This window comes from Rhizopus delemar, genomic scaffold, assembly GCF_000149305.1.
Source record: "Rhizopus delemar RA 99-880 supercont3.8 genomic scaffold, whole genome shotgun sequence".
NCBI lineage: Eukaryota > Fungi > Mucoromycota > Mucoromycetes > Mucorales > Rhizopodaceae > Rhizopus > Rhizopus delemar.
In genome coordinates this window covers 2,104,109-2,126,960 of record NW_027137834.1, presented here as the reverse complement: position 1 = coordinate 2,126,960, position 22,852 = coordinate 2,104,109, and the positions used below count along the sequence as shown (strand labels likewise).

Genomic DNA, 22,852 nt, shown 5'->3' with positions numbered 1-22,852 from the left:
GAATCTTTTCTCTGAAAAGTAAATCGCTAACAAAAAGAATGAAGACAAGTCGAGCTTGCGATGACTGTAGAAAACGAAAGGTTGTTTAACTCGTTATTACTGTTGATATGCAAGCTAATTGATAATAATTATAGGTCAAATGTGATGGTAAACAGCCTTGTGCACGGTGCTCAAAGACAAACACAGAATGCGTATTTATAAAAATGCCAAAAAAAGGTCCACCAAAGTCATACATAGAAAGTGTAGAAAATAGACTTAAAAGAGTAGAAAATGCTTTAAGGCTGACGGATACATCTGTAACTCAAAAAATGCTTGATGGATCCTTGAAAAATGACAATAATGCAGAAGGTATTGACAAACAGAAAAAAAAAATATTTAGAAAAAAAAAATATTGATGTAAATGACAGTCTCTGGAATTTCTATTTCAGCGCCTTATACCACAGACCACCTTAATTCCCAGATAGACAGATTCACTATTAATGAAATTGGACAGGCAGTTTATGTAAATGACTCAATATCACGACAAGATAGAATACCACCTAACAAGATCAATCACTATTATTATGATACCCAACCTGATATCTCTTCAGTCTCTGATTCCCCACTTTCATCGACTGTTGCCTTCTTCTCCTGTCATCCTGTTACAGCAGAAGAACCCATAAAAGAACATCTTTTAGCAGATAAACAAATAGTAACCGAAGCTGAGCCATTGGTCGATGTTTATTTTGATTATGTTCACAAGTATATTCCTATGATTCACAAATCGTCATTGATTAAACAAATGCACAGTACGACAACGTCACCTTCTCGCTTACTGCTTTATGCAATGTGTGCAGTCGCTTCAAGATGGTCCTTGAGTCAATTGGGCTACAATGGCAGCAATTTGATACCACCTGGATACACTTATTATCAAAAGGCACTTGGACTGCTAGATGACTTCTTTGATGTACCTAGAGTATCAACAATACAGGCACTCATCTTGTTGGTAAAGTACCAAGAGTACTTTCAAAGGATTGGGTACTTTCACCGATCATATGCTTACTTGGGAATAGCTGCCAGAATGTGCATAGATTTGGGTTTATCGGAAGTAGACGGGGAAGGCATTGAAGCTGAAATTAGTAAAAGGACGTTTTGGGCAACCTTTACATATGATATTTTTGTGAGCATCGAACAAGGACGTGATACTTATTTTGAAGCTTCAAAGTGTGTCGCTGGTTATCCTGTTGCCACGACAGAGGAGAACTCTGTATATGAAGATGCAATCACAAATCATAATATACTTATTCAGCTATCCAAAATCTTGTCTGTTACTTATTCTATTAAAAGACGATTCACGATCAGAAAGCAAACACAAGGCAACCAACGCACAAAAGAACAGACAGTAGAAGAACAATCTTGGTTGTTTTCAATTCATACACACCTCGAAAATTTTTTTTATGAAATATCGCAAGATTCCTTTGCAGAATCACAAACAACACAAGATCCTTACATTGGACTTATCTACATGACTTATTACTTTTGCATCATCTTATTACATCGAAGTTACATTGAAAACCCGCTTGACGAAACAGAATACAATTTTGCACCTTACCCTCACCGAAGACTGTGTGTCAATGCTGCCTCAAATATCACTAGCATTGCAGAGTCATTACAAAAAAGGTTTCCCGTACATGTTTTTGCTTTACCTATTCGAGGTGTTCAGCATACAATACACTGCTTGGCTGCTGCTGCAACTATACACCAGCACGAAATGTTGCATACTGAAGATGCAATGGCAAAAAAGATGGCCAGTAGATGGTACTTGTCTACAGTAAAGATGGTGCAGTCACTATCGATGCAATCTCCATCGATCGAAACTGTAAAATACTTTAACGAGCAACATAGAAAGCGCCCGTCGTCTGCCTATTTTCATGGCACAGCCAACGTGCCAATAAACAGTGAAAAGCCTCGGCCACTTTCGATGGCATTTTTGGAAAATCAAATGGGATGGTCAGCAGCTTCCAGCCCGGTTTATCCAGCACAACAGCAGACATCCTATTCACAGCAACAGCCACAATCAATGATTTTCTCAGATTTGACAGATCTGCAGAAGCAAGAATTAACGTTAAATGGGCTGAATGAATCACCGTGTTATGAACAATATGATCCAATTCCAGACATGAATGATCTCTTCTTGATAGATAAAGATGAAATTCAAAACTTGTCAATGGAAATGTAAAACAATAATAAAAAGCACCCACTTTTGCCTTTACTCTTTTTTCCTTTTTGACCTTTATTATGAATACTATTATACAAGTTTTGTTTCCTTTAATTGCCTCCAAAATACACATGCTGAACATCTGCCAACTTCTTTCCTCTCATTTTTGCAATATCTTCAGGTTGCTTTGTGTTTGATAATGCTTCGAATGCAGCTTTGATGACATTCATAGGTGTAGTTGATCCTCTCACTTTGGCACTGATGTCTTGAATACCAATACATTTACAAATCTCGTGCACATAATGGTTTGTACGAATACCAAATCCTGGAGGTCTAGCACGAAGTTCTAATGTGGTGGCATGAAATTTATGAGTGAGGTCCATGGACAATGTACGATTATCATAGCGTTCAAAGTATCTCAAGTTCTTGATGGCACGGTTAGTAGCCTTACGGATAGCCCGAGTGGCTTCTTCGTCTTTACCTTCACCGTAACCAGCGAGACCATTGCCATTGCCGACAACAACAAGGGCATACATGGAAGGCTGTTTACCTTTACCATTCATGTTAACCACTCGCTTTACAACAAGCGCTTTCTTCATCAAATCCCGTTGCTCAATGGAGCTAAGAGGTGTATCAATGATATCGGTGACTGTGTTGAGTACAACATCGGTAGGACGGTGAGGTGTAAAGGTCTTCTTTTGATCCAATGTATCAGGTTTCTCGGAGGAATAGTCGAGAATAGTGTCTAATTTGTTGAGATCTGGAGCATTATCTTTGTGAAGTGCTGGATGTCGAGATTGTTTATCTCCAACGGTAGCATAAGCACGAGCTAAGAACAATAAAAAAATCGGTTATTCATAGTTCAATTCACTTTATATAAAAAGTACCTGCTGCTAGTCTTGTAGCTGGAATGACAGATAGTGTTGCAAAAGAACGACTGAGTGCCAGCATGGTTGATTGTAAGCACAAGGGCAGAAAAATTTGACAAGGAAAAAAGCAAGTGCAAAAAGTCACCGAATTCCCAAAAAAGGAATACCAATCTCCGATTGAGACGTCAGCAATTAATTCACCTGAATGGGGGAGACAACGGTGTTGAAAGGTTTGATGTTTGGACCTTCTTTTTCTTGAGTATCTTTAATATAAAATCCCTCCCCACTCTTATAATGAATCACCTTAGATTACTCAATAGATCTTTGACTACTGCTCGACCTAGTCTCACAGGTAATCCTTTTTTTGATTCTTTACCTGATCTATAACACCTTATATTATAGCCTCTCGTTTCATCGCAGCACCTGTTGCAAGTCAATTGGCACAATTCAGCTCTTCTCGCATTGCTCAACATGCCTCTCCTGTCAAAGACAACAACCACCAAATTTCTGGAAAGCCTCCAGGTGTTCTCGATGTGGCCGCTCAACATTTGTTGTTGACAGAATTGATGCGTGGTATGTGGGTCGTTCTCGAGAACTTCTTCCGTCCTCCTTACACCATTTTCTATCCATTCGAAAAGGGTCCTCTTTCTTCTCGTTTCCGTGGAGAACATGCTCTTCGTCGTTATCAATCAGGTTCGTTGGAAGAAAAGGGAAAATGAGCAAAACTGACAAAAATGTATTTAGGTGAAGAACGTTGTATTGCTTGCAAATTGTGTGAGGCTATTTGTCCTGCTCAAGCTATCACTATTGAAGCTGAACCTAGAGAAGATGGTTCTCGTCGTACCACACGTTATGATATCGATATGACCAAGTGCATGTAGGTTTACAGTTACGATCTCTATAAAATGTATACTCAATCTTTACTCTCAGCTACTGTGGTTTCTGTCAAGAAGCTTGTCCTGGTAAGTGGATAGGAATTGCTTGGTAAGAGATAATTGACTAAAAGGATATACACATAGTTGATGCTATTGTTGAAACACCCAATTACGAATACATTACCGAAACCCACGAAGAGCTCCTTTACAACAAAGAAAAGCTTTTAGCCAACGGTGACAAATGGGAAGTTGAACTTGCCAGGTAGGACAAAGAGGATAAAATAAACAAACACTGATCTTTTTTTTTCTGCAGAAACTTGCAAGCCGAACATCCTTATCGTTAAATTATTTAAATAATAAAAAAAAGTTTGTGTGTGGATTTTATTAAACAAAAATGTTTTTCTTTACAAATTCTTTTGCTGCATTTAATCCTCGTTCGTGATATACTGCACCCACCAAGGCTTGTACGGCTTGACTCTTGACAGAAGGAGAAATTTGACCTCCTGGCAAAGTGCACTGCACGTTTGATTCCAGACCTAAAGCATCAAATCTAGCCCCCAAGTGTTGAGGTTCAAGTGTTTGCTTGATGATCGTCTTTAATTCTTCTGCACTTTTAGCCTTATTCAAGTCGACAGCAAAATATTCGATAGAACGACGACCTAAATATTGAAGACGCTCATTGTTGGACACTTTTCCGTGTTTGAATGATTTATGTGTCAATGCTTGGGATAAAGTGTTGGGTGATAATTGAAATTGCTCTGCGACTGATTGAATATTAGATGTCTTTTCAATGAATAATGAACGGCTGGTGTAAAGTGAACGACGACTGCAGCATTGTGCTTTTTATATTTCATTAGCTTATGCTTAAAGTATTAGGATTACTTTTTTTTTTTACCTGTCATTATGCGAATATTTTGCAACATTTTCCAGGGTGAAGAAAAAGAAAGAATTGTTTCCAACTTTTTTTTTTCGAGAGTCCCCCCCACCCCTCTTTTTCTAACCAAGCAGGGGGATTGTGGCTTGTTGTTCATTCAGCTTATGAATGAACCTATTTCAATCTCCGTTATTTGTATACATTTTTTTCCATACAACATGTCTGTAGCAAAGAAACCTAGATTAGAACAAGTTGCGCGTCCATTTATGCCAGTTCAACAGCATGAAGTTATTATTCCTTCTTATGCTGCTTGGTTTGATTTATCTACTATTCATGTAAACGAAATGCGTGGATTGCCTGAATTCTTTAACAATAAAAATAAATCCAAAACACCATCCATTTACAAAGAATACCGTGATTTCATGGTCAACACGTATCGCCTCAACCCTCTAGAGTATTTAACAGTAACCGCCTGCAGAAGAAACATGACAGGTGATGTGTGTGCCATCATTCGTATACACGGATTTCTTGAACAGTGGGGCCTCATTAATTATCAGGTAAATGCACAAAATACCGACGAGAATAAAAGAGTACTTATACCCTATTTGTCAAGATGGACCCAAGTGCTAAGCCTACTGCTATTGGGCCTCCATTTGCTGGTCAAATTAAAATTGTAGCGCAATTACCAAAAGGCTTACATTTGGCCAAAGACATGCCGTCTCCATTGGTTATCTCTTCACCCGATAACACTAGCAACATAGAAACTACTACTACTACTACTACAGACGATATATCAGATATAAAACTAGAAAAACCCCAAACTACAGAACCAAGTCGCTGTGAATTCGCTAGAGGACTTGAACATGCAGAAACAAATCGTGATGCACCCACTACACTCGACAATCAGAATGGTACTGCTGTTTCGCTTTGTACCAACCTGGATTTACGTGACAATATTTTTGATTCGACAAACGAACAGACAAAGCCTTGCGCCTTTTGTAACACAACACATAAAGTGATTGAAGGATATCAAAACAAATCCATCTTTCTATGTACCAAATGCTATGAAGCAGGCAGTTTACCTGAGGGCACAAAGAAGGAGGATTACAGGAAGGCAGTGAAAGATGAGGATGTTTGGTCAGAGCAGGAAGACCTTTTGTTACTTGAAGGATTGGAGATGTTTCCAACAGATTGGGAAAAGATTGTACAGCATGTGTCCAGTAAAAGTCGGGAGGCGTGTATACTTCGTTACTTGAAATTACCTACTGCAGATCCTCGTATTGATCCTGACATCAGAAAACGCGGATTACTTGATGTGAACACGACAGATAAAGTAGATAATCCCATTATGTCAGTGGTCGCTTTTCTTGCTTCTAACGTAAAGCCAGAGGTAGCGTTCTCAACCATTCATGAACAAAAAGAAAAAGAGGAAGATGCGGACATGGAAGACAGAACAGAGATCGATACGCGACAATTGATGACCCATCTGATTCACACAAAGATTTCTCTTTTTACAGCACGATTGCATCAATTTAAAGAAAAGGAAGATCTGATAGATTCAAAGCGTCGAGAAATTGAAAGTGAAAAATGGAAGGTTCAAGAGGATGTGTCTCAGTTGCGTAATAAAATAGATTCAATATATGCACGCATGTTTCGTGCTAGTCAAATGAAGCTGGCCGAACAACAACAACAACAACAACAACAACAACGAGAGCAAGAACAACAAGAGCAAGAACAACAAGAGCAAGAACAACAAGAACGAGAAGAAGTGATGGAAGAAACAATGCCGGAAGATGTTGTTATCCGTTCATTGGAAGATCCATTATTAACAGAGGAAGAAAGAAGGATACAATATGAACTAAAAGAAAGATACCCAAGACAATACAAATCAAAACAATTACTACTGCAGCAGCAGCAACAACAACAGCAACAACAACAACAACAACAACAACAACAACAGCAGCAGCAGCAACAGTCAAACGGTATCCTGAATGCTTAATACAAAATAAAAAAAAAGCTACTTTTGTTTGTTGCTCTCCTTTATTGTTAATTTGCATCAAGTGATTGTTATTTTATGAGATACGTACTGTTTTTTAGTAAAAACAGTATGTGTCAAGGTCTTTTTTGCGTTAAAATATACATAGTTGAATGTGCTATGGATGAGTAGTACATGTCATGTTTTAAAAGTAGAAGTGAATCAACAAAGTGTATGAGTAAACTTTGAAACGAATTTGGATTTTTTATTCATTTTGTGTACCAAAAAGAAAAGATGTATATGAGATTATTCGTTGGTTTTTATCGATTGAAGTGAATTATCCCAAGAAGAAGGTGATGATAACAAGCGTGGTGAAAAGTTGAATACATTGCCTTCAAAGCTACAAAAAAGGCAAGGTTGCAGAAGTTACTTTATAAAGTACGAATGGCTCGAGTCGAGAAAAACAAAGTAGATGTATTGAGCTTTATAAAAATAAAGCTGATAGTCAATAATACAAGGGAAGTGAAATAAAAGTGAACAAGAAGTCGATGTGTTGTTGTCGAACAGTATCGTTCGCTGCAGTTATCAGAACGAGGGAACAATGTACAAGCACGAGTTGGGCTCCTGCTAGCTTATTTTGGATAACCGCTACTGGCCAATGGACCATGTAGTACTCATCTCAACAGACGTAATTCTCATCCTTTTTTCCTTTTGAGCTCTTTTCATAGTGTACTCTTTTAGGATGAGCCTTGTGTACTTTTTTGATGAGCGCTTTAGAAACGGATTGTGTTTAAAAATAGCTAGCTTTGTATTTTATTATTCCTTAAAGTACCTTGTCCCTTGGATGGTGTTTCTCAAAACCATGCTAATTTTAACCAAAAGCAACCATACAATGCATACAGAATCACATACCTTATTTTCTTTTGGTCATTATAACCTTAGCATAGAAAAGAAGACAGTGAATGGTATGAAAGAGGGTTGAAGCGATATAAAAGCAAGTATGATTTCAAAGTGAAAGATCTACGTGAAACAAGTGTAGCACAGACATTAAAAGAATCAGGTACCGCATAGAGATGATTGGCTTCAGCGAGTAACACGATATTTAGTTGAAAAGAGTTTAAATAAGGCATAATTATCTTTCTCTTTTCTTTCTCTCTCTCTCTCTTTCTCTTCTTTTTTATCTATTTCAATGTCGCATGGTTATGCTCCATACCAACAACAACAGCAACCGTATCCTAGCTATGACGCATATCCAATGTATGATATGAACAACAACAATATCAATAGTTATCCAGTGAATACTGAAAAATATGCGAGATATAATACGACACCACAAAGATCCTGCTGTGATAGAGCATGTTGTGGATGCTGCACATGCTGTCCAAGATGGTGTCGTTGGATAAGTTGTATTCTGTTTTTGCTTGTGATTGCGATTGTGATTGTGATTGTTGTGTTGGGAGCCATGTTTAAAAAGCCCTCTGTGGAATTCACGGGTATTCAAGGTACACCATCACTCACAAACAATGGCACAGTTTTAAATCTGGGTCTCGATCTGGGATTTTCTGTAAATAACCCAAATATTGAAAGTGTCACTTTCACATCCTTGGAAGCCCAGGTATAAAGAGGATGGATTGGCTGCTGAAAAGAAAGGCTGATGTTGATTTTAGGTTTATTACCATGGATTTAATAATGTTACGATTGGACAAGGCAGTTTGAATGATTTACACATCTCATCCAATGCGATCACAAACATTCAATTTCCTTTTACACTTTCGATTGACCCTAGTAATAAAGATGATACGGCCATAGCAACTAAATTATTATCAGACTGTGGTATTGGAGGAAATCAAGAAAAGATTAATTTGGATTATAAATTACAAGCTACAGTCAAGGTGGTTGGTATCTCAATTCAGGTGCCATTCTCTAGTTCAGTTAACTTTGATTGTCCGATGAGTGTAAGTAATAAAGAGTGATATCAAGCCTCAATATTCATCTCACTGTTCTATAGTCAGCAAATCAACAACAAATATTGGGCTCAATAGCAAAACAAATCTTGGGTCATTCTTAATTCATTTGCATATAGCATCCCTACTTGATAACCATATAATGGCTGGCCATCTGAGTCTGATTTGTTTTGTTTTTTGTAGAAATAAACCGTATTTTTTTTTCCTTTTTATGCAACTTTTTTTTTCTTCTTTATTAAAGTACAATGAATCATCTTTTAAAAGATTGTGTGTTTTGTAAGATTATAAGGTAAGAATGAATTGAATAGGTTAAAGTAGGATTGATAGTTTATGTTAGAAATGAAATTCCTTGTTTTAAATTGATTGAAACAGAGAAAAGGTAAAGGTTGAATTGGGTGGTTCATCGATTAAAGAATGAGATAGTTTTGCTTTTATGGATATTGAACCTCTAAGTGAAGGGCATTCGGTAAAGAATTGAATGATACAATGAATGAGTACTTATTCCTTTCAAATAGTTGATTATTCCTAAATGTAAATAAATAATAAGCAGGATAGACATCCTAATAGGAAATATGATAGATCATGCTGAGTTTATGCATCAATTACCTGATGAATACTTGATTGATGTATTGCCAATTGCAAAAAGGATCGCCAGTGCAGGTGAATTCAGTCAATACAATGTATTACAAGTAAAGGGTTTTACATTTCAATCTATTTCTTTTATATTTAATGAACCCAATAGAATAATGGTAAACTGGCTAATCAAGCTGTTCCTCATGTTCACTTTCACGTTATTCCTAAACCAAATCAAGAAACTGGCTTAGGTATTCGTTGGAGGGCAATGGAGACTACAAAAGAGGACATTGAAGTCAAATATAAACATATTATGCAAAAATTGTAATGATGATGTCATTCAATCCCAATAAAAGCAAGAGTCCAGTCTACAGTCGTTGTTTAACCATAAACATCTATTTGTGTTCCCAAGGATAACAAAGTATTAATGAACCTAATTAACGGTTGATAATGACAGTGTGTAATTTCTATATAAAGCAGTGTCAAACTCACTTGGTTTGTTATTGTATTCATTCACTAGGACCCATTCCTTGGGGGTGTCACCTCATCCTCGGGAACAACCAGCATGCTGTCTTCATGATTTAGAAATAACGTTCGTCACACTCTTTCACTCTTTTTGAAAATAAAAAAAGGATGAAATCATACGATATGATTTGATATACAAAACAATAAAGATAAATCGGGTTACAATCCGTACTTGATTATTATAAATAAGGTTGATTTTTAATCCAAACACTTGTTTTATTGATCATCCATTTTATTATAAATAAAAAAAAGGGAGGGGGAAGGGGAAGGGAGGCAGTGGATCTCACGTTTCAAAAAAAGGAGTCATTGACAGACAAAGAGAAAGAGAGACAGTAGGCCTTTATCCCGAAAGATAGAGTTGCAGTGGCTGAGTTTGATGTACGCACTGATTTTTAGAAAATAGAATAAATTATGTCCTGGTTTTATTGCATAAACAGGAGATATGAAACCAGTAGCTATCAATTCTATCAATCTGCTTATTATTTTATCCAATGGCATCTGGATGAAATACCGGAATTTGAAATTAAAAAAAGCATCTTACCCATCCCCCAATCAAGAACAAATCCTTCTCCCTCACTCCCCTTCCCTCTCCCCCTTTTTCTTGCCCCGAACGAAAGATCGGACACTGCGAAAAGTGGACTGACTTCTAGATCAAAATATATATTTTTGGGCTGGGGTGGGAAGAAGGGGGGGGGAGAGGGAAATTGAATATAAAAAGTCTACTTTTTTTTTTTCCTTTTGACATATTTCCTTCTTCTTCTTCTTCTTCTTACTGTCTCATGTCTACTTTTTCTATTGATAACCGTACTAGTTATAATCTATTTGATAATTATTTGAATAACACCAAATCAATCAAACCATTATTTCCTTCTGAAAATACTTGTTTTTCTGAAGAAGAAAGTGATTCAAGTAATTCAGCCAAATCATTTCAATCGAATAATAAATATGTCATAAAAAAAGGTAAGTTCAATTCATTTTGGGGCAAAAAAAAAAAAAATAGAAAAATTTTCTTTCCGTGTAAACCAATAAGAAATTGACATTTATTTTTTTTTATTAGCCATGAAAAAAGAAGAAATGGATTCTGATAATGATTCACTGATTGAATATACAAAGAATACGAAAAAGAACAAAAAGACGATTGAAAATGAAAAGAAACAAAAGAATCTTTATAAAACTGAACTTTGTCGTAACTGGGAAGAGACTGGTCAGTGTCGATACGGAACCAAATGTCAATATGCTCACGGTGCACAAGATTTAAGAGAGATTGAACGACACCCGAAATACAAGACACAGAAATGCCGTACTTTTCACAAGACCGGTTCTTGTCCTTATGGTGCCCGCTGTACCTTTAGACATTTCAGTCTGCCTGGTGATGATGATCATAAAGAGGAACCAGTGATGTTTCCTACCGTAGCTGAAAATACCATGCAACCCAAACTCTTTTTTGGTCAAAATCAGTGGTCTCAAGGATTATTGATGGGTGAACATTATACCAGACGTAATCCTCTTGGTTCTCCTTTTGATCTCGAAGATTCTTTACTTCCAACCAACGCTGAAAGTTTATTACCTCATCAACTCTTATTTGATCTCGAACAACCTATTCCCACCCAACAAGAAGACTCTCTTTGTAAATCCTTTTTTCGTCCATGGTTAATTTAATCCACATCCCCCTTTCTTTTTCCCCCCTCCTCCCTCACTTTTTGTTTATATAGCATTTTATCTCTTTTTTTGTAAAGTAATATTATGTGTAGGAGATAATATGTAAAAAAAAATATTTTATTTATTATAACAGCATCCCCCCCCTTTCTCTTTCTTCTTTCATTCAATGTACACTTTAAACACTTTTTTCAATAAAAAAAGTTGGTCACATTCATCAAACGTTTCACTGTCATGAACAGATTGATTTTCACTTGTCTTGGCTTATTCACTCACTGATTGGTTTTAAAATCTGAGTTAACATTTTATGAATACAACGACTACGAACAGATTTAAAAGCCCATAAAGTACGCTTTAGAACAAGACACATTCACTGAGAGATCATTATTTTTGGCAACTGATGATAAACAGTCAGTGAATACCAAACAAACCAAAGATATCTTGCTCGAGGGATAACTCAAAAGAAGGCAGAAAAAAAAAACCAGAGCCCAGTAGTACATGGGTTTTTGTTACTTTGAGGTCATTCTGATTTTCTGAGTGTACGTACTGCTACTGATGTATCTTGTACAAATCCATATTAAATCCTAAAGAGATGCCGCTGATTTACAAAAACCGAACTGGTTTTCTAAAATCAAGAGAACTGCACTGCAGCGATCTGATGTCTCGAAAATGCCAAGCCTATTCTATCAAACTTGTCTTTTGCATTCGCCTAACACGTTTTGAAGGATGAAAGTCGAAAAGATAGAAACAAAAAAAAGGCATAGAGTTGGTAAAGAATAAAGATTTTATACAAAGAAGGGGCAAAGATCAATTCAGAGCAAGCTTTCAATTTTAGCTTTACCCATTTACAGCAGTGATCTTCATTCACCTTGAAAGCCTTGCTTGCATGAACTTGGCACAAACAGCATCAAAAGTGTCCATGCTGAGTTGAAAGTGCTCACATGCTTGGCACTTGTGGGGATGGCACCATAGAGATCGTCAAGGTTAAGATAAAAAGATGTTTGATTTTGCAAATCATCTATTGAATCACTGAAGCACTTCCTACTTTGGCCGTGTCATCATCCAAAGTTGTTTTCAAGGACATCTTTCGTTTTCCTGGCCCCCCCCCTTGCCTAGATCAGACGATCGTGTATCTACCTTGGAGCCCTCATCAACTACCCATTGTACATCTGATTTGAATCCTAGTCCACTGCAACTACCATGCATTTCTCACTTGGCTAGTAAGATGACAGAATCATGCCTTCTCTACTGCAGCAAAATCGAGGCTGGTTAGTATAGGATGGGATGATAAACCTTAACTCCTTGTCTTTCAGGTCAATCAAGCGATCCGCAAATCGAAAAGTGGGATCCAGATTTTTTTTTAAAAGGGAACCCTATTCAGTCCATGACGGAAGAATGAATTCTTTATCAACACAGGTTGCTTTTCCCAATGGACAAGCTAGACGTCAACAAAGAAAAAGGGCCGCGTGGAAGCTGTCGTATCCCAACATACTTTAAACATGATTCATATTCAATTTATAAGAAATCAGAGTAATGAATGCTTTACAAAGATTTATTACAGTCTTTTCTCTATTGTTCGGTCATAACTAATTCCACTCCTTTAACTCAATGCAAGCTTTTAATATAACTCCTGATGCAATGCAACATAAATGAAAGATCAGATCTACTTAAGAAATAATTATAAAACAGTCCACTTGCATAACCAGGAACAGATCCTCACATTAAAACTTATTGACACTAGATCTACAGTTATAATTAATTAAAGTATCTTGAAAAGGATTTAATTAAACCTCCATGAAAATAGTATAAATACCAGACATTATAATATTAAATAAAGATATAACTTTTTTCAGTCTCGTTGAATTTTATAGTCTTTTTTATTCTTACGAGATAACACATTTTTTTCAACGAATTCTAAATTTTATTGCTCTATCAATTTTCTAAAATGGCCGCTCAAAATAACTTACCTATGGAAATCAACACCATCAACAACGCTCAAGATGTTAGCCCTATGGTTCCTGCTGATATCCGTTCTTCATCAAGTCAAGAAGCAACTGAACCGGTTTTACCTTACCAAAACGATGCTGACATGATGGAGACAGCTGATGATAGTCTCCTGGGTATTGGTAACACTGATTCCTTGACTATACTTCGCCAGCAACTTCAAGAAGTATCACAAAGGTTTGCTAGAGGCGTATCAAACCATTTACCTATGGATCAACTGGAAAGCCTTCGCAATGAAGCATCACACATTGCAAACTGTATCAAGTACCTTTTGGAAGTTCAAACCTATTGCGACCCTCCCAAGATTGAAACAACTCAACAATCCATTAACCAGTCGTCAAACCGCTTTGATCATTTCATTCCCAATGATCTTCCTACATGGCAATGGGTTGGTAATGTGTGGAGAACGGACGTAGAGGTTCATGATTCAGTAGAAGATCTCCTGGACACATTTACATTAATTGTAAGTTCCAACGGACTTGCAATCGATCAACACTGGATGCGCTTGGTTCCAATCAAAATGAATAGAGACCAAAGATCCTGGTTTAATGAGGTACTAAAAGGTCGAAGCTTGAACTGGGATGAGGCTAGGTCTATCATCATCAATACGTACGCCACCCAAGATGTCGCTCAGACGCTAAGCAGTATTGATCAACTCTTGACCATCAAAATGCAGCAAAACGAGTCGATCGAGGCTTTTACTGACCGATTCCAAAGAATCAGACGCGCAGCAAAATGGCAAGATGATATTAGAACTGCTGCCTTGTTCAAACGTGCTTTGCCTCTCGCCTTATATAAGGAAGTGTCCCGCTCCTTGCTAAACTTACCTTTGAATCAGCAAGACTCTGTTTGTAAGGTGTCTGCCAAGGCTCGTACTGTGATCTCCTCAAATATTTGCAATGATGAAGCCATGGCTGCTGGTGTTACAAAACGTAACATCACAACTCAATCGCCTGCGAACCCAATTTCGTTTGTGAGTGGTGCTGACAAGTCGATGCACAATCCCAAAAATGCTAGTGGTCCAAGCAAGCAAGGCCAACCTCAATTCAAGCCCAAATCAAAATGTCTTGTTCATGGTAATGGTAATCATACCACTGAACAGTGTAAAGTCCTCAAAAGGATTGCCACTGCCAATACCGCCACTACTGCCACTACTGCCACCAACGTCACTCCACAAGCATCAAATACAAAGAAAAATTGTTACAAATGTTCGGCCAACGTACCATGGAGTCCTGACCATGCAGCTACATGCAGCAGAGATAAAGTCAAGAGGTTCAATGGACCAACTAAAGCTTTCCGTTCTGCTCGTTTCTCTGGTTCTCACAATCGAAGTAAACATTTACCTGCCGCTGTCAACTTGAATGATCAAGAGCACAGCCACGGCAGTATGGACATAGATCTTAGTAGCTTGCCTACAAACTATGACTGTAAGAAAAAAACTAGCAAACAGAATGAAGTGAAAACTAACCATTCTTTGTATGTACCTATCACCATAGAAAACATCGACACCTTTGCCCTTGTGGACTCTGGTGCTTCTTTTAGCTCGATAGATATTGCATTCGCTAATAAAAATAACATTAATATAAATAATAACGTTTCTGGTTCTATTATTTTTGCTACAAACGATAATAAGAGTAAACGTTTTGGTACAACTTCTAAAGCTTTAAGCTTAATTTATGGTGATAACGATGATACTCTCATTCACACATCACATATTTTCGAAGTTCTTCCACTTTCCTTTGATACAGATGCTGTCATTGGTTTAGATTTGATGCCTAAATTAAATATTTTAATAACAAATTTAGCTGTAAAACATCCAAACAAAAAACCTGCTGCAAAAGAAGAAATCGATGATACTCCTGAACCAAACAATGCCCCTTATGGTACCACTGATCAACAAATTAATTTTATGGCTGCAGTCAAACCTGATCTTGATCAAAATGCACAGATACCAAAGAATAGTTTTTGCACAGTACCTGAATCAATTATTCATCTTGATACAGAAAAGAACAAAACAGCCTATCGATCACCTTACCGTATTCCACTCAAACTGATGCCAGTAATGCGAGAATGTGTCGATACATGGTTAAAAGATGAAGTAATTGAATATGCTCCACCAAGTTCAGAATGGAATTCTCCTCTCACTTTGGCACCCAAAAAGGATTTACATGGAAATCTCACAGGTTATAGACCATGTCTAGATCCTCGTCTGCTGAATTCTATTTTGATATCTAATGATAAACAACCTATACCTAAAATTGATGAAATTTTTGATCAACTTCAAGGTTCAACTATTTTCACTACTTTAGACTTACGACAAGCTTTTCATCGTTTCCAAATATACAAACCTGATCGTGTCAAAACAACCTTCACCTTTCAAGGTCAACAATACATGTTCAAAGGTTGCCCATTTGGTCTCAAGCATATTGCTTCACGTTATCAAAGAGTTATCAATTCTATCCTAGCTGATGTTCCTTATGCTCTTGCATTTGTGGATGATATTATCATTTTTTCTAAATCTTATGAAGAACATATTACTCATGTACAAAATGTCATCAAGAAGCTCACCAATGTTAACTTAATCCTGAATGTTGACAAATGTCACTTTGCTCAAACATCTGTTTACCTACTTGGTTTTTGTGTTGATGCCAAAGGATCTCAACTCGATCCACGCAAGGTTACAAACGCACTTTCTTGGGAAAAGCCATCCACAGGGAAAGACATTCAACGCTTCTTAGGGTTGGTAAACTACTTTAGGAAATACTTGCCCAATCTATCCGAAGTTACAGCTCCATTGGATAAATTGCGTTTTGAAGGCAAGCTCACCAGCAAAATTTGGGATCAAGAACAAGACGACGCATTCACAAAAATTAAACAGCTACTTGCTTCTGCCCCAGTCTTATATCATCCTGATCTCAATGAGCCATTCTATGTTGCAACAGATGCCAGTAATTATTCCATTGGTGCTGTTCTCTACCAGATCATTGATAAGCAAATCCGTCATCTTGGTTTCATGGCTCGTGCTTTGTCTACATCTGAAAAAAATTACTCAACTACTAAACGAGAACTACTTGCCATTGTTTTTGCTCTCAAGAAGTTTCATCCATTTTTATGGGGTAATCCTTTCACTCTTTACACGGATCACAAAGCCCTTACTTACATCCACACTCAACCTGTCGCCAATTCTATGATGATACAATGGTTAGACACAATATTGGATTATGACTTCAAAATCATACACAGACCTGGCATTCAAAACGTACTACCAGATATGTTATCGCGTCTTTTCGAATCCGAAAGAACGCTGGTAGGGGATAAAAACCAACATAAAACCTGGATCACACCTCACATAGCTAATTCCAAAAACACAAATATGACTACTCGCATGATGATGTCTGATGATCTTGTAACCCCAGCACCAGAAGAACGGCAAGAATTATTACTCAAAACCCATCTTGAAGGACACAGAGGCTCACAAGCAATGGTTACCACTCTACACAGTGAGGGAATCCATTGGACAAACTTAAAGCAAGATGCATTAGATTGTATCAACAGCTGCCCTGATTGTCAAAAGTTTAATGTTGCCAAACATGGATATCATCCATTATCGTCAATCTATGCTGATGCACCCTGGGATCATATCTGTATCGATACTGCCGGACCTATGACTACATCAATTCAAGGAAACAATTACATTCTAGTTGTAGTAGACGTATTCACAAGATTTTGCGTACTCAAAGCAATGCCTGATAAATCTTCACATACTATCGCACTCGCATTAAGAAACATACTATCACTTTTCGGTCGTCCAAAAATTATCCAAAGCGACAATGGAACTGAATATGTCAATGATATCATCCGTAAATACACTGAAGTTTCTGGTATCGATCATCGTCTTATAACAGCATATCACCCTCGAAGCAATGGTATTGCAGAACGTTGGGTTGGAAAGACAAAGAATATAATATATAAAAGACTTCAAGGCAAGAACGATGACTGGGACTTATACCTTGACAGTACCCAAGAAGCTCTAAATAACACGCCAACTGCCTTACACGACACAAGACCATTTTCACTGATGTTTGCTAGACGTCCAAATCAATTCAAGGACTATAGTGACGTGTCAATTCCTACAAACTATAATGAAACAAGAAAACAGTTTAATGGACACATTACGAAATTTAATAACACTGTTTTACCAGCTATTCGCGAGAAAATCAAAACTTCTCAAACTGCTGCCGAAAACAAGTTTAACAAATCTCATCGAATTATCAAGGAAATACCATCTGGTAGTCAAGTCATGATCAAGAATATAAACCGAACTGCAAAAACAGATCCACTCTACATTGGAAATTATACAATTGTCAGAAAGAACCAAGGAGGAAGCTATATCCTAGTTGATGGTACTGGCGCACTTTTACCTCGAAATATTCCACCTTCGCATATCAAAGTAATATCAGAAGAACAATCTGAGGTATATGATGTCGAAGCCGTAATTGACCACAAAGGCACTCCTGGTAACTGGTTATACTTGGTACGTTGGAAAGGCTATGATGCGAAAGATGATACTTGGGAACCTGAAAAACACTTTCACGACAACAGACCGATACTAAAATACTGGAATCGTCGAAATGGACAACATAATGTTGAACCTAATTCAAGTGAAAAAAGACCAAGAAAAACTCACGACAATTCAAGCCGTAAAAGAGCAAGAAATTAACCGTGACTGCAATTCATCTTATTACGTATTATCTCAACGCCTTACGCTACCTTTCAATAATTCAAAAACTTCCAATAATCCAATCTACAATGTCAATTTACATTCAATCCACAGTTCATTCACAAGTAGAATCGTCAACATAAAAAACCTTTCACATGTTGCTACCTATACATTCTTATAACATGCACTTACGAATTACATTATTGCCATAACATATTGCTTTGCTCAATATTACAAAACAGAGAACTTCACTTACACTCGTCTTCACAATTGAACACTCATGAATCTAAATCCAGAAGTAGTTATGACCTGGAAGGGGGCAATGTCGTATCCCAACATACTTTAAACATGATTCATATTCAATTTATAAGAAATCAGAGTAATGAATGCTTTACAAAGATTTATTACAGTCTTTTCTCTATTGTTCGGTCATAACTAATTCCACTCCTTTAACTCAATGCAAGCTTTTAATATAACTCCTGATGCAATGCAACATAAATGAAAGATCAGATCTACTTAAGAAATAATTATAAAACAGTCCACTTGCATAACCAGGAACAGATCCTCACATTAAAACTTATTGACACTAGATCTACAGTTATAATTAATTAAAGTATCTTGAAAAGGATTTAATTAAACCTCCATGAAAATAGTATAAATACCAGACATTATAATATTAAATAAAGATATAACTTTTTTCAGTCTCGTTGAATTTTATAGTCTTTTTTATTCTTACGAGATAACACAGAAGCAAACATGGACAGCGCCGTCAACAGGACCTTTTGTCACACAAAGGGCCTTGTTTTGAGAGAGGGTGACGAGCAGATTTCGGTCGGTTTGATGACGGTTGTATAAAGCATGCGTTGCGTATTCAGGGCAGGATCTTGACAGTGTTCCATGTTTCTTTTTTTTGCTGGTAATACATACGGGGTAAACGCATGTTGCTTCATCACCAAGGGCTTTGGTATTAACCAATCCATGTGAATAAAGTCACTTGACCAATACTAGAGACGTCAACTGGATCGGATATTGACAACAGATCAAAGCAGTAGACATGTGGATTTGGTCGAAAAAAAAAAGGGGGTTGTCATTATTTCAAAACCGTACATCGTCATTTAGGCCAATAAAACCCTTTCCTCAGGAACTTTTTTTTGTCCCTGGTAGATCAACGTGATCCCTTGCTGGTAGGTGTTATGCTAAAGAACTTGTCGTTTGATGATTATGTTTACAAAAGCCGATCCTTTTCTTCAGTATCACTGTTGTTTTTAGAGCAGAGCTGATCTTTGTTGATCTTATCATGGTAACCTAGTGGGACAAAGACCCGGCTTCAATGCTCTCCCCCAAAGTAGGTTTTTCTATCCTTAGTATCAGCTCCTTTCTTGATCCACAGCAATTCGCACATTAGGTTAAAATCCCTAGCTACTGTGCATCATAAAATGTAAGAAAACCTATTGATTTTCTAGCATTTGTTCATTCAAATCCATCAAGTGATTACACTTAGTTTGCAGAAATGGCTTTTTCAATCCAGAATCAGTAAAATTATGCAGTCTATATGGCTCATATATACGATACACAAATGTTTAGGAGACTGGTACATGGTTTATATTATAAAAAAGTATATAAACTTGTTGTTTTATTCATAACCGCAAAGCAAGCTTTACCCTTGTTTAACATATCTAACCAAACTTTGATTAAAAATGACTCATTCTATTACTAAAGATACTCAGAGTGATTTGAAAGTACTCTTTGGAACCGATCTGTCGTATGAGGCGATTTCTGATTGTTTAACCCGATCTAAACTCACTGACGATTGATACTGCAAGAAATGGAGCATCCAAAGACCTCATACTATCAGCAGACGACTACCCGTTTTATCTAAAGTATGCGAGTAAGTCATAAAGAGAATGATCACCATTGGATAGTTAAAGTCGGCTGTTGAGTTCTTTGACTGTTTCATGTGCTTGACTTGCAACTCTGCTCTGAGCGCTTGAAAAATAGAATTCAAAATTTGACTTAAAACAATCTTTGTTAGCAAAGCACAGAAAAAACACGCTTGTATCAGGTTCTTGCTCCCAGAGACGGGGTCCTTGAAGACTGGCGAAAGACCTACTTTTTGGGCGAGTTGAAAATCAACATTTGAGACTCTGATAGAGTTGTATGAATGCTTGGGAGCTTACTACAGCCTCATCGTACATTCCAACTGTAGAGCACGACGGTGAGAGTGGCATGGTGTGAGCCCGTATGTCTTCTTATCGTGTTGAGTGCTTCCGCGAAATGCATGCTGGTAGAATGACTGTGCCAGATTCTATTTATATCCTAAAAACAGGACTTGAGGTAGCAACAGCCTATCACAAAGAGAGGAAGTAAAGGACCTGATCCTACCCTGACTCTTTCTCTCTCAATCGCTTGTCCCGAATCCAGATGAGTTCATGTGGAAACGATTGAGGTTGGAGTTGGTTTTATATGAGCAAAGAGCAAGAGAGGCTCATGAATTATCAGAAAAGGTCCAAGTTGAGTGGGAAACGTTTGACAAGGGACATTGTTATCAATAGATGCATATTATATTAGCCGTAACAAAGTCAAAAATAAGTATAATCAGTGTAGCCTTTTATGTATCTCATTCAGAAACTATTTCAATCATTCTCTTTTTTAACGTGACCATGGTTCAAAAGTCGTTCATACAACATGTAGTTTTTTGTGAACATGAGGTTGCCTTATTGGCTAAAGTTTGATGTGACTGTTTTATGGTGTAAGAAACATTTTTTTTTACTTCATTTTCGTAAAGCTTTTTGATACACTCATTACAACATACATTATGCTTTTCGAAAAGCCTAAACATCACCAACCTAGAGTAAGCGAGTTTCAAGCTATTATACTTGCTGGATATGGTAGTAGTAACAGGTAGATATATAAAGCTTACTGTTATTTTTTTTTAGTCTCATTAGCAACGATAGACTGTACCCTATTTCTGAAGAAGATAATTTACCAAAGGCGTTGTTACCTGTTGGAAATAAACCAGTTATTTCTTACACTTTAGATTGGCTCGAAAAAGCAGGAATCTATGGTAAAAAGAACAAGAAAAAGTTTTTTTTTTTAAAAAAAAAAGAACGAGAAATACTGATTTTGTATGTAGAGGCTATTGTTGTTGGCAACGCAGCCCAAAAGTTATCAGCTTATCTTCGAGGATATACAGGCAATGTTCACTGTACGGTCGCTAATGTCGATGAAGATATTGGCACAGCAGCAGCACTTAGAACGATTAAAGAAAAGATTGATGCAAGTATATAGATAGTAGGAATGGATTAGAGAGAAAAGAAAGAGACATGTTAATGGGTTTTATAGAGAGATTTTATTGTGATTCCCTGTGATCTTATTACTGAACTCAACCCACGCGATTTACTCGATGCACACCGTGTTCACAATCCGACTTTTACAGCACTATTCTATGAACCAGGATCGACTGAAGCATCGAGCAAAGACGACGGTAAACCTAAAAGACGTATGAAAACCACGTACTTATCCAGTCAATAGAACCCTTGCCTTATGTTGGCATTGATCCAACCCAGAATGCTCTTGTTTACAAGACGCACAGATCAGAAGATGAAGATTTCTCTATGCGCATGTCCTTGTTGAAAAAGTTTCCTCGCGTCAGAGTTCACACGGATCTGCAAGATGCACACTTGTATATCTTTAAGAAATGGGTTATAGACATTTTGGCGGATAAGGAAAATGTGGAGAGTATCTCTGAAGATTTGATACCTTTGTTAGTCAAGTGTCAATATCAAAGAAAATTAGTTGAAAGAGAAAATATTGAGAAATGTAAGGAAATGAAGGAAGAAGGACAAAGAAAGACTAATGATTTTAGACTCTTCTACTTACCATGATCTCCTTGTCAATGCTCTCTCTCTTTCTACAACTCAATCTGTGGACATTGATCCATCTTTTAAAACCAATCCTACCGATTCAAATTTCAAAAGTCCTATTAAATCTTATGTTCATGTCTACCGTGATGGTTTCTGTGGTCGTGGTAATACGATTGCAAGCTATAGTGAACTCAACCGTTATGTAAGTTGAATATGAAAAAGACAAAGATGCTGATGTTCTATTACACAGGTTACAAAGCAAGGTGCTAATATCATACGTCAACCTACTACAGCAGAAATTGCGCCTAGAACACAAGTGGGTAATGACTCTGTGATTGGTGAATACACAAAGATTGATGAAAAATCATCCGTCAAGAAATCTTGTGTTGGTGCACACTGCATTATTGGCAAAAATGTAAAGATTGCAAACTCCGTTATTATGGATCATGTGGTTATTAGCGACAAGTAAGTTGAATGGGAAAAAAAAAAAAAAAAAAAAAAAAAGAAAAGAATGTCGCTCATGAAATTGTATTGTGTAGTGTAAAGATTGATGGATGTGTTATCTGTCATCATGCAACTATTCTCGATAAAGCTGTTATGAAGGATTGTGAAGTTGCAGGTGGATATACAGTAGATAAAGATAGTAAGTTTACATTCATTTTTGGATTTGTGTGCATTTATTTATAAATTCATTTGCTATTAGGCCAATTGAAGGGAGAAAAATTAGTTTCTTTTAGAGAAGCCATTTAAAAAATGA

At 37.0% G+C, this 22,852-nt stretch overlaps 10 protein-coding genes across 10 annotated transcripts; 8 read left to right on the top strand and 2 right to left on the bottom strand.

Moving 5' to 3' along the window:
* Positions 1 to 308: 308 nt before the first annotated feature.
* On the top strand, positions 309 to 1,941 carry RO3G_10999 (uncharacterized protein; the record flags this gene model as incomplete). Its single annotated transcript, XM_067665583.1, has 3 exons — positions 309 to 348; positions 408 to 1,810; positions 1,885 to 1,941. The coding sequence occupies 3 exons, from the start codon at positions 309 to 311 to the stop codon at positions 1,939 to 1,941; spliced, it is 1,500 nt and encodes a 499-aa protein (XP_067521684.1).
* A 366-nt stretch (positions 1,942 to 2,307) lies between these two features.
* RO3G_10998 (mitochondrial 37S ribosomal uS5m domain-containing protein) lies at positions 2,308 to 2,760 on the bottom strand (the record flags this gene model as incomplete). Its single annotated transcript, XM_067665582.1, has 1 exon — positions 2,308 to 2,760. The coding sequence occupies one exon, from the start codon at positions 2,758 to 2,760 to the stop codon at positions 2,308 to 2,310; it is 453 nt and encodes a 150-aa protein (XP_067521683.1).
* A 600-nt stretch (positions 2,761 to 3,360) lies between these two features.
* On the top strand, positions 3,361 to 4,285 carry RO3G_10997 (NADH dehydrogenase [ubiquinone] iron-sulfur protein 8; the record flags this gene model as incomplete). The annotated part of the gene is made up of 6 exons (XM_067665581.1): positions 3,361 to 3,418; positions 3,469 to 3,759; positions 3,811 to 3,943; positions 3,997 to 4,028; positions 4,086 to 4,203; positions 4,255 to 4,285. 6 exons carry the CDS (start codon positions 3,361 to 3,363, stop codon positions 4,283 to 4,285), a joined length of 663 nt encoding a protein of 220 aa, XP_067521682.1.
* Positions 4,286 to 4,325: 40 nt separating this feature from the next.
* Positions 4,326 to 4,843, bottom strand: RO3G_10996 (mitochondrial 54S ribosomal protein mL57; the record flags this gene model as incomplete). The annotated part of the gene is made up of 2 exons (XM_067665580.1): positions 4,326 to 4,780; positions 4,837 to 4,843. 2 exons carry the CDS (start codon positions 4,841 to 4,843, stop codon positions 4,326 to 4,328), a joined length of 462 nt encoding a protein of 153 aa, XP_067521681.1.
* Positions 4,844 to 5,033: 190 nt separating this feature from the next.
* RO3G_10995 (uncharacterized protein) lies at positions 5,034 to 6,814 on the top strand (the record flags this gene model as incomplete). Its single annotated transcript, XM_067665579.1, has 2 exons — positions 5,034 to 5,372; positions 5,429 to 6,814. 2 exons carry the CDS (start codon positions 5,034 to 5,036, stop codon positions 6,812 to 6,814), a joined length of 1,725 nt encoding a protein of 574 aa, XP_067521680.1.
* A 1,438-nt stretch (positions 6,815 to 8,252) lies between these two features.
* On the top strand, positions 8,253 to 8,943 carry RO3G_10994 (uncharacterized protein; the record flags this gene model as incomplete). Its single annotated transcript, XM_067665578.1, has 3 exons — positions 8,253 to 8,405; positions 8,458 to 8,745; positions 8,938 to 8,943. The coding sequence occupies 3 exons, from the start codon at positions 8,253 to 8,255 to the stop codon at positions 8,941 to 8,943; spliced, it is 447 nt and encodes a 148-aa protein (XP_067521679.1).
* A 383-nt stretch (positions 8,944 to 9,326) lies between these two features.
* On the top strand, positions 9,327 to 9,655 carry RO3G_10993 (uncharacterized protein; the record flags this gene model as incomplete). Its single annotated transcript, XM_067665577.1, has 2 exons — positions 9,327 to 9,443; positions 9,497 to 9,655. 2 exons carry the CDS (start codon positions 9,327 to 9,329, stop codon positions 9,653 to 9,655), a joined length of 276 nt encoding a protein of 91 aa, XP_067521678.1.
* Positions 9,656 to 10,631: 976 nt separating this feature from the next.
* RO3G_10992 (uncharacterized protein) lies at positions 10,632 to 11,511 on the top strand (the record flags this gene model as incomplete). Its single annotated transcript, XM_067665576.1, has 2 exons — positions 10,632 to 10,812; positions 10,910 to 11,511. The coding sequence occupies 2 exons, from the start codon at positions 10,632 to 10,634 to the stop codon at positions 11,509 to 11,511; spliced, it is 783 nt and encodes a 260-aa protein (XP_067521677.1).
* Positions 11,512 to 13,453: 1,942 nt separating this feature from the next.
* On the top strand, positions 13,454 to 18,232 carry RO3G_10991 (uncharacterized protein; the record flags this gene model as incomplete). The annotated part of the gene is made up of 1 exon (XM_067665575.1): positions 13,454 to 18,232. The coding sequence occupies one exon, from the start codon at positions 13,454 to 13,456 to the stop codon at positions 18,230 to 18,232; it is 4,779 nt and encodes a 1,592-aa protein (XP_067521676.1).
* A 2,815-nt stretch (positions 18,233 to 21,047) lies between these two features.
* Positions 21,048 to 22,845, top strand: RO3G_10990 (uncharacterized protein; the record flags this gene model as incomplete). The annotated part of the gene is made up of 9 exons (XM_067665574.1): positions 21,048 to 21,133; positions 21,178 to 21,296; positions 21,366 to 21,512; positions 21,669 to 21,716; positions 21,764 to 22,051; positions 22,098 to 22,297; positions 22,346 to 22,560; positions 22,635 to 22,738; positions 22,799 to 22,845. 9 exons carry the CDS (start codon positions 21,048 to 21,050, stop codon positions 22,843 to 22,845), a joined length of 1,254 nt encoding a protein of 417 aa, XP_067521675.1.
* Between the last annotated feature and the right edge of the window lie 7 nt (positions 22,846 to 22,852).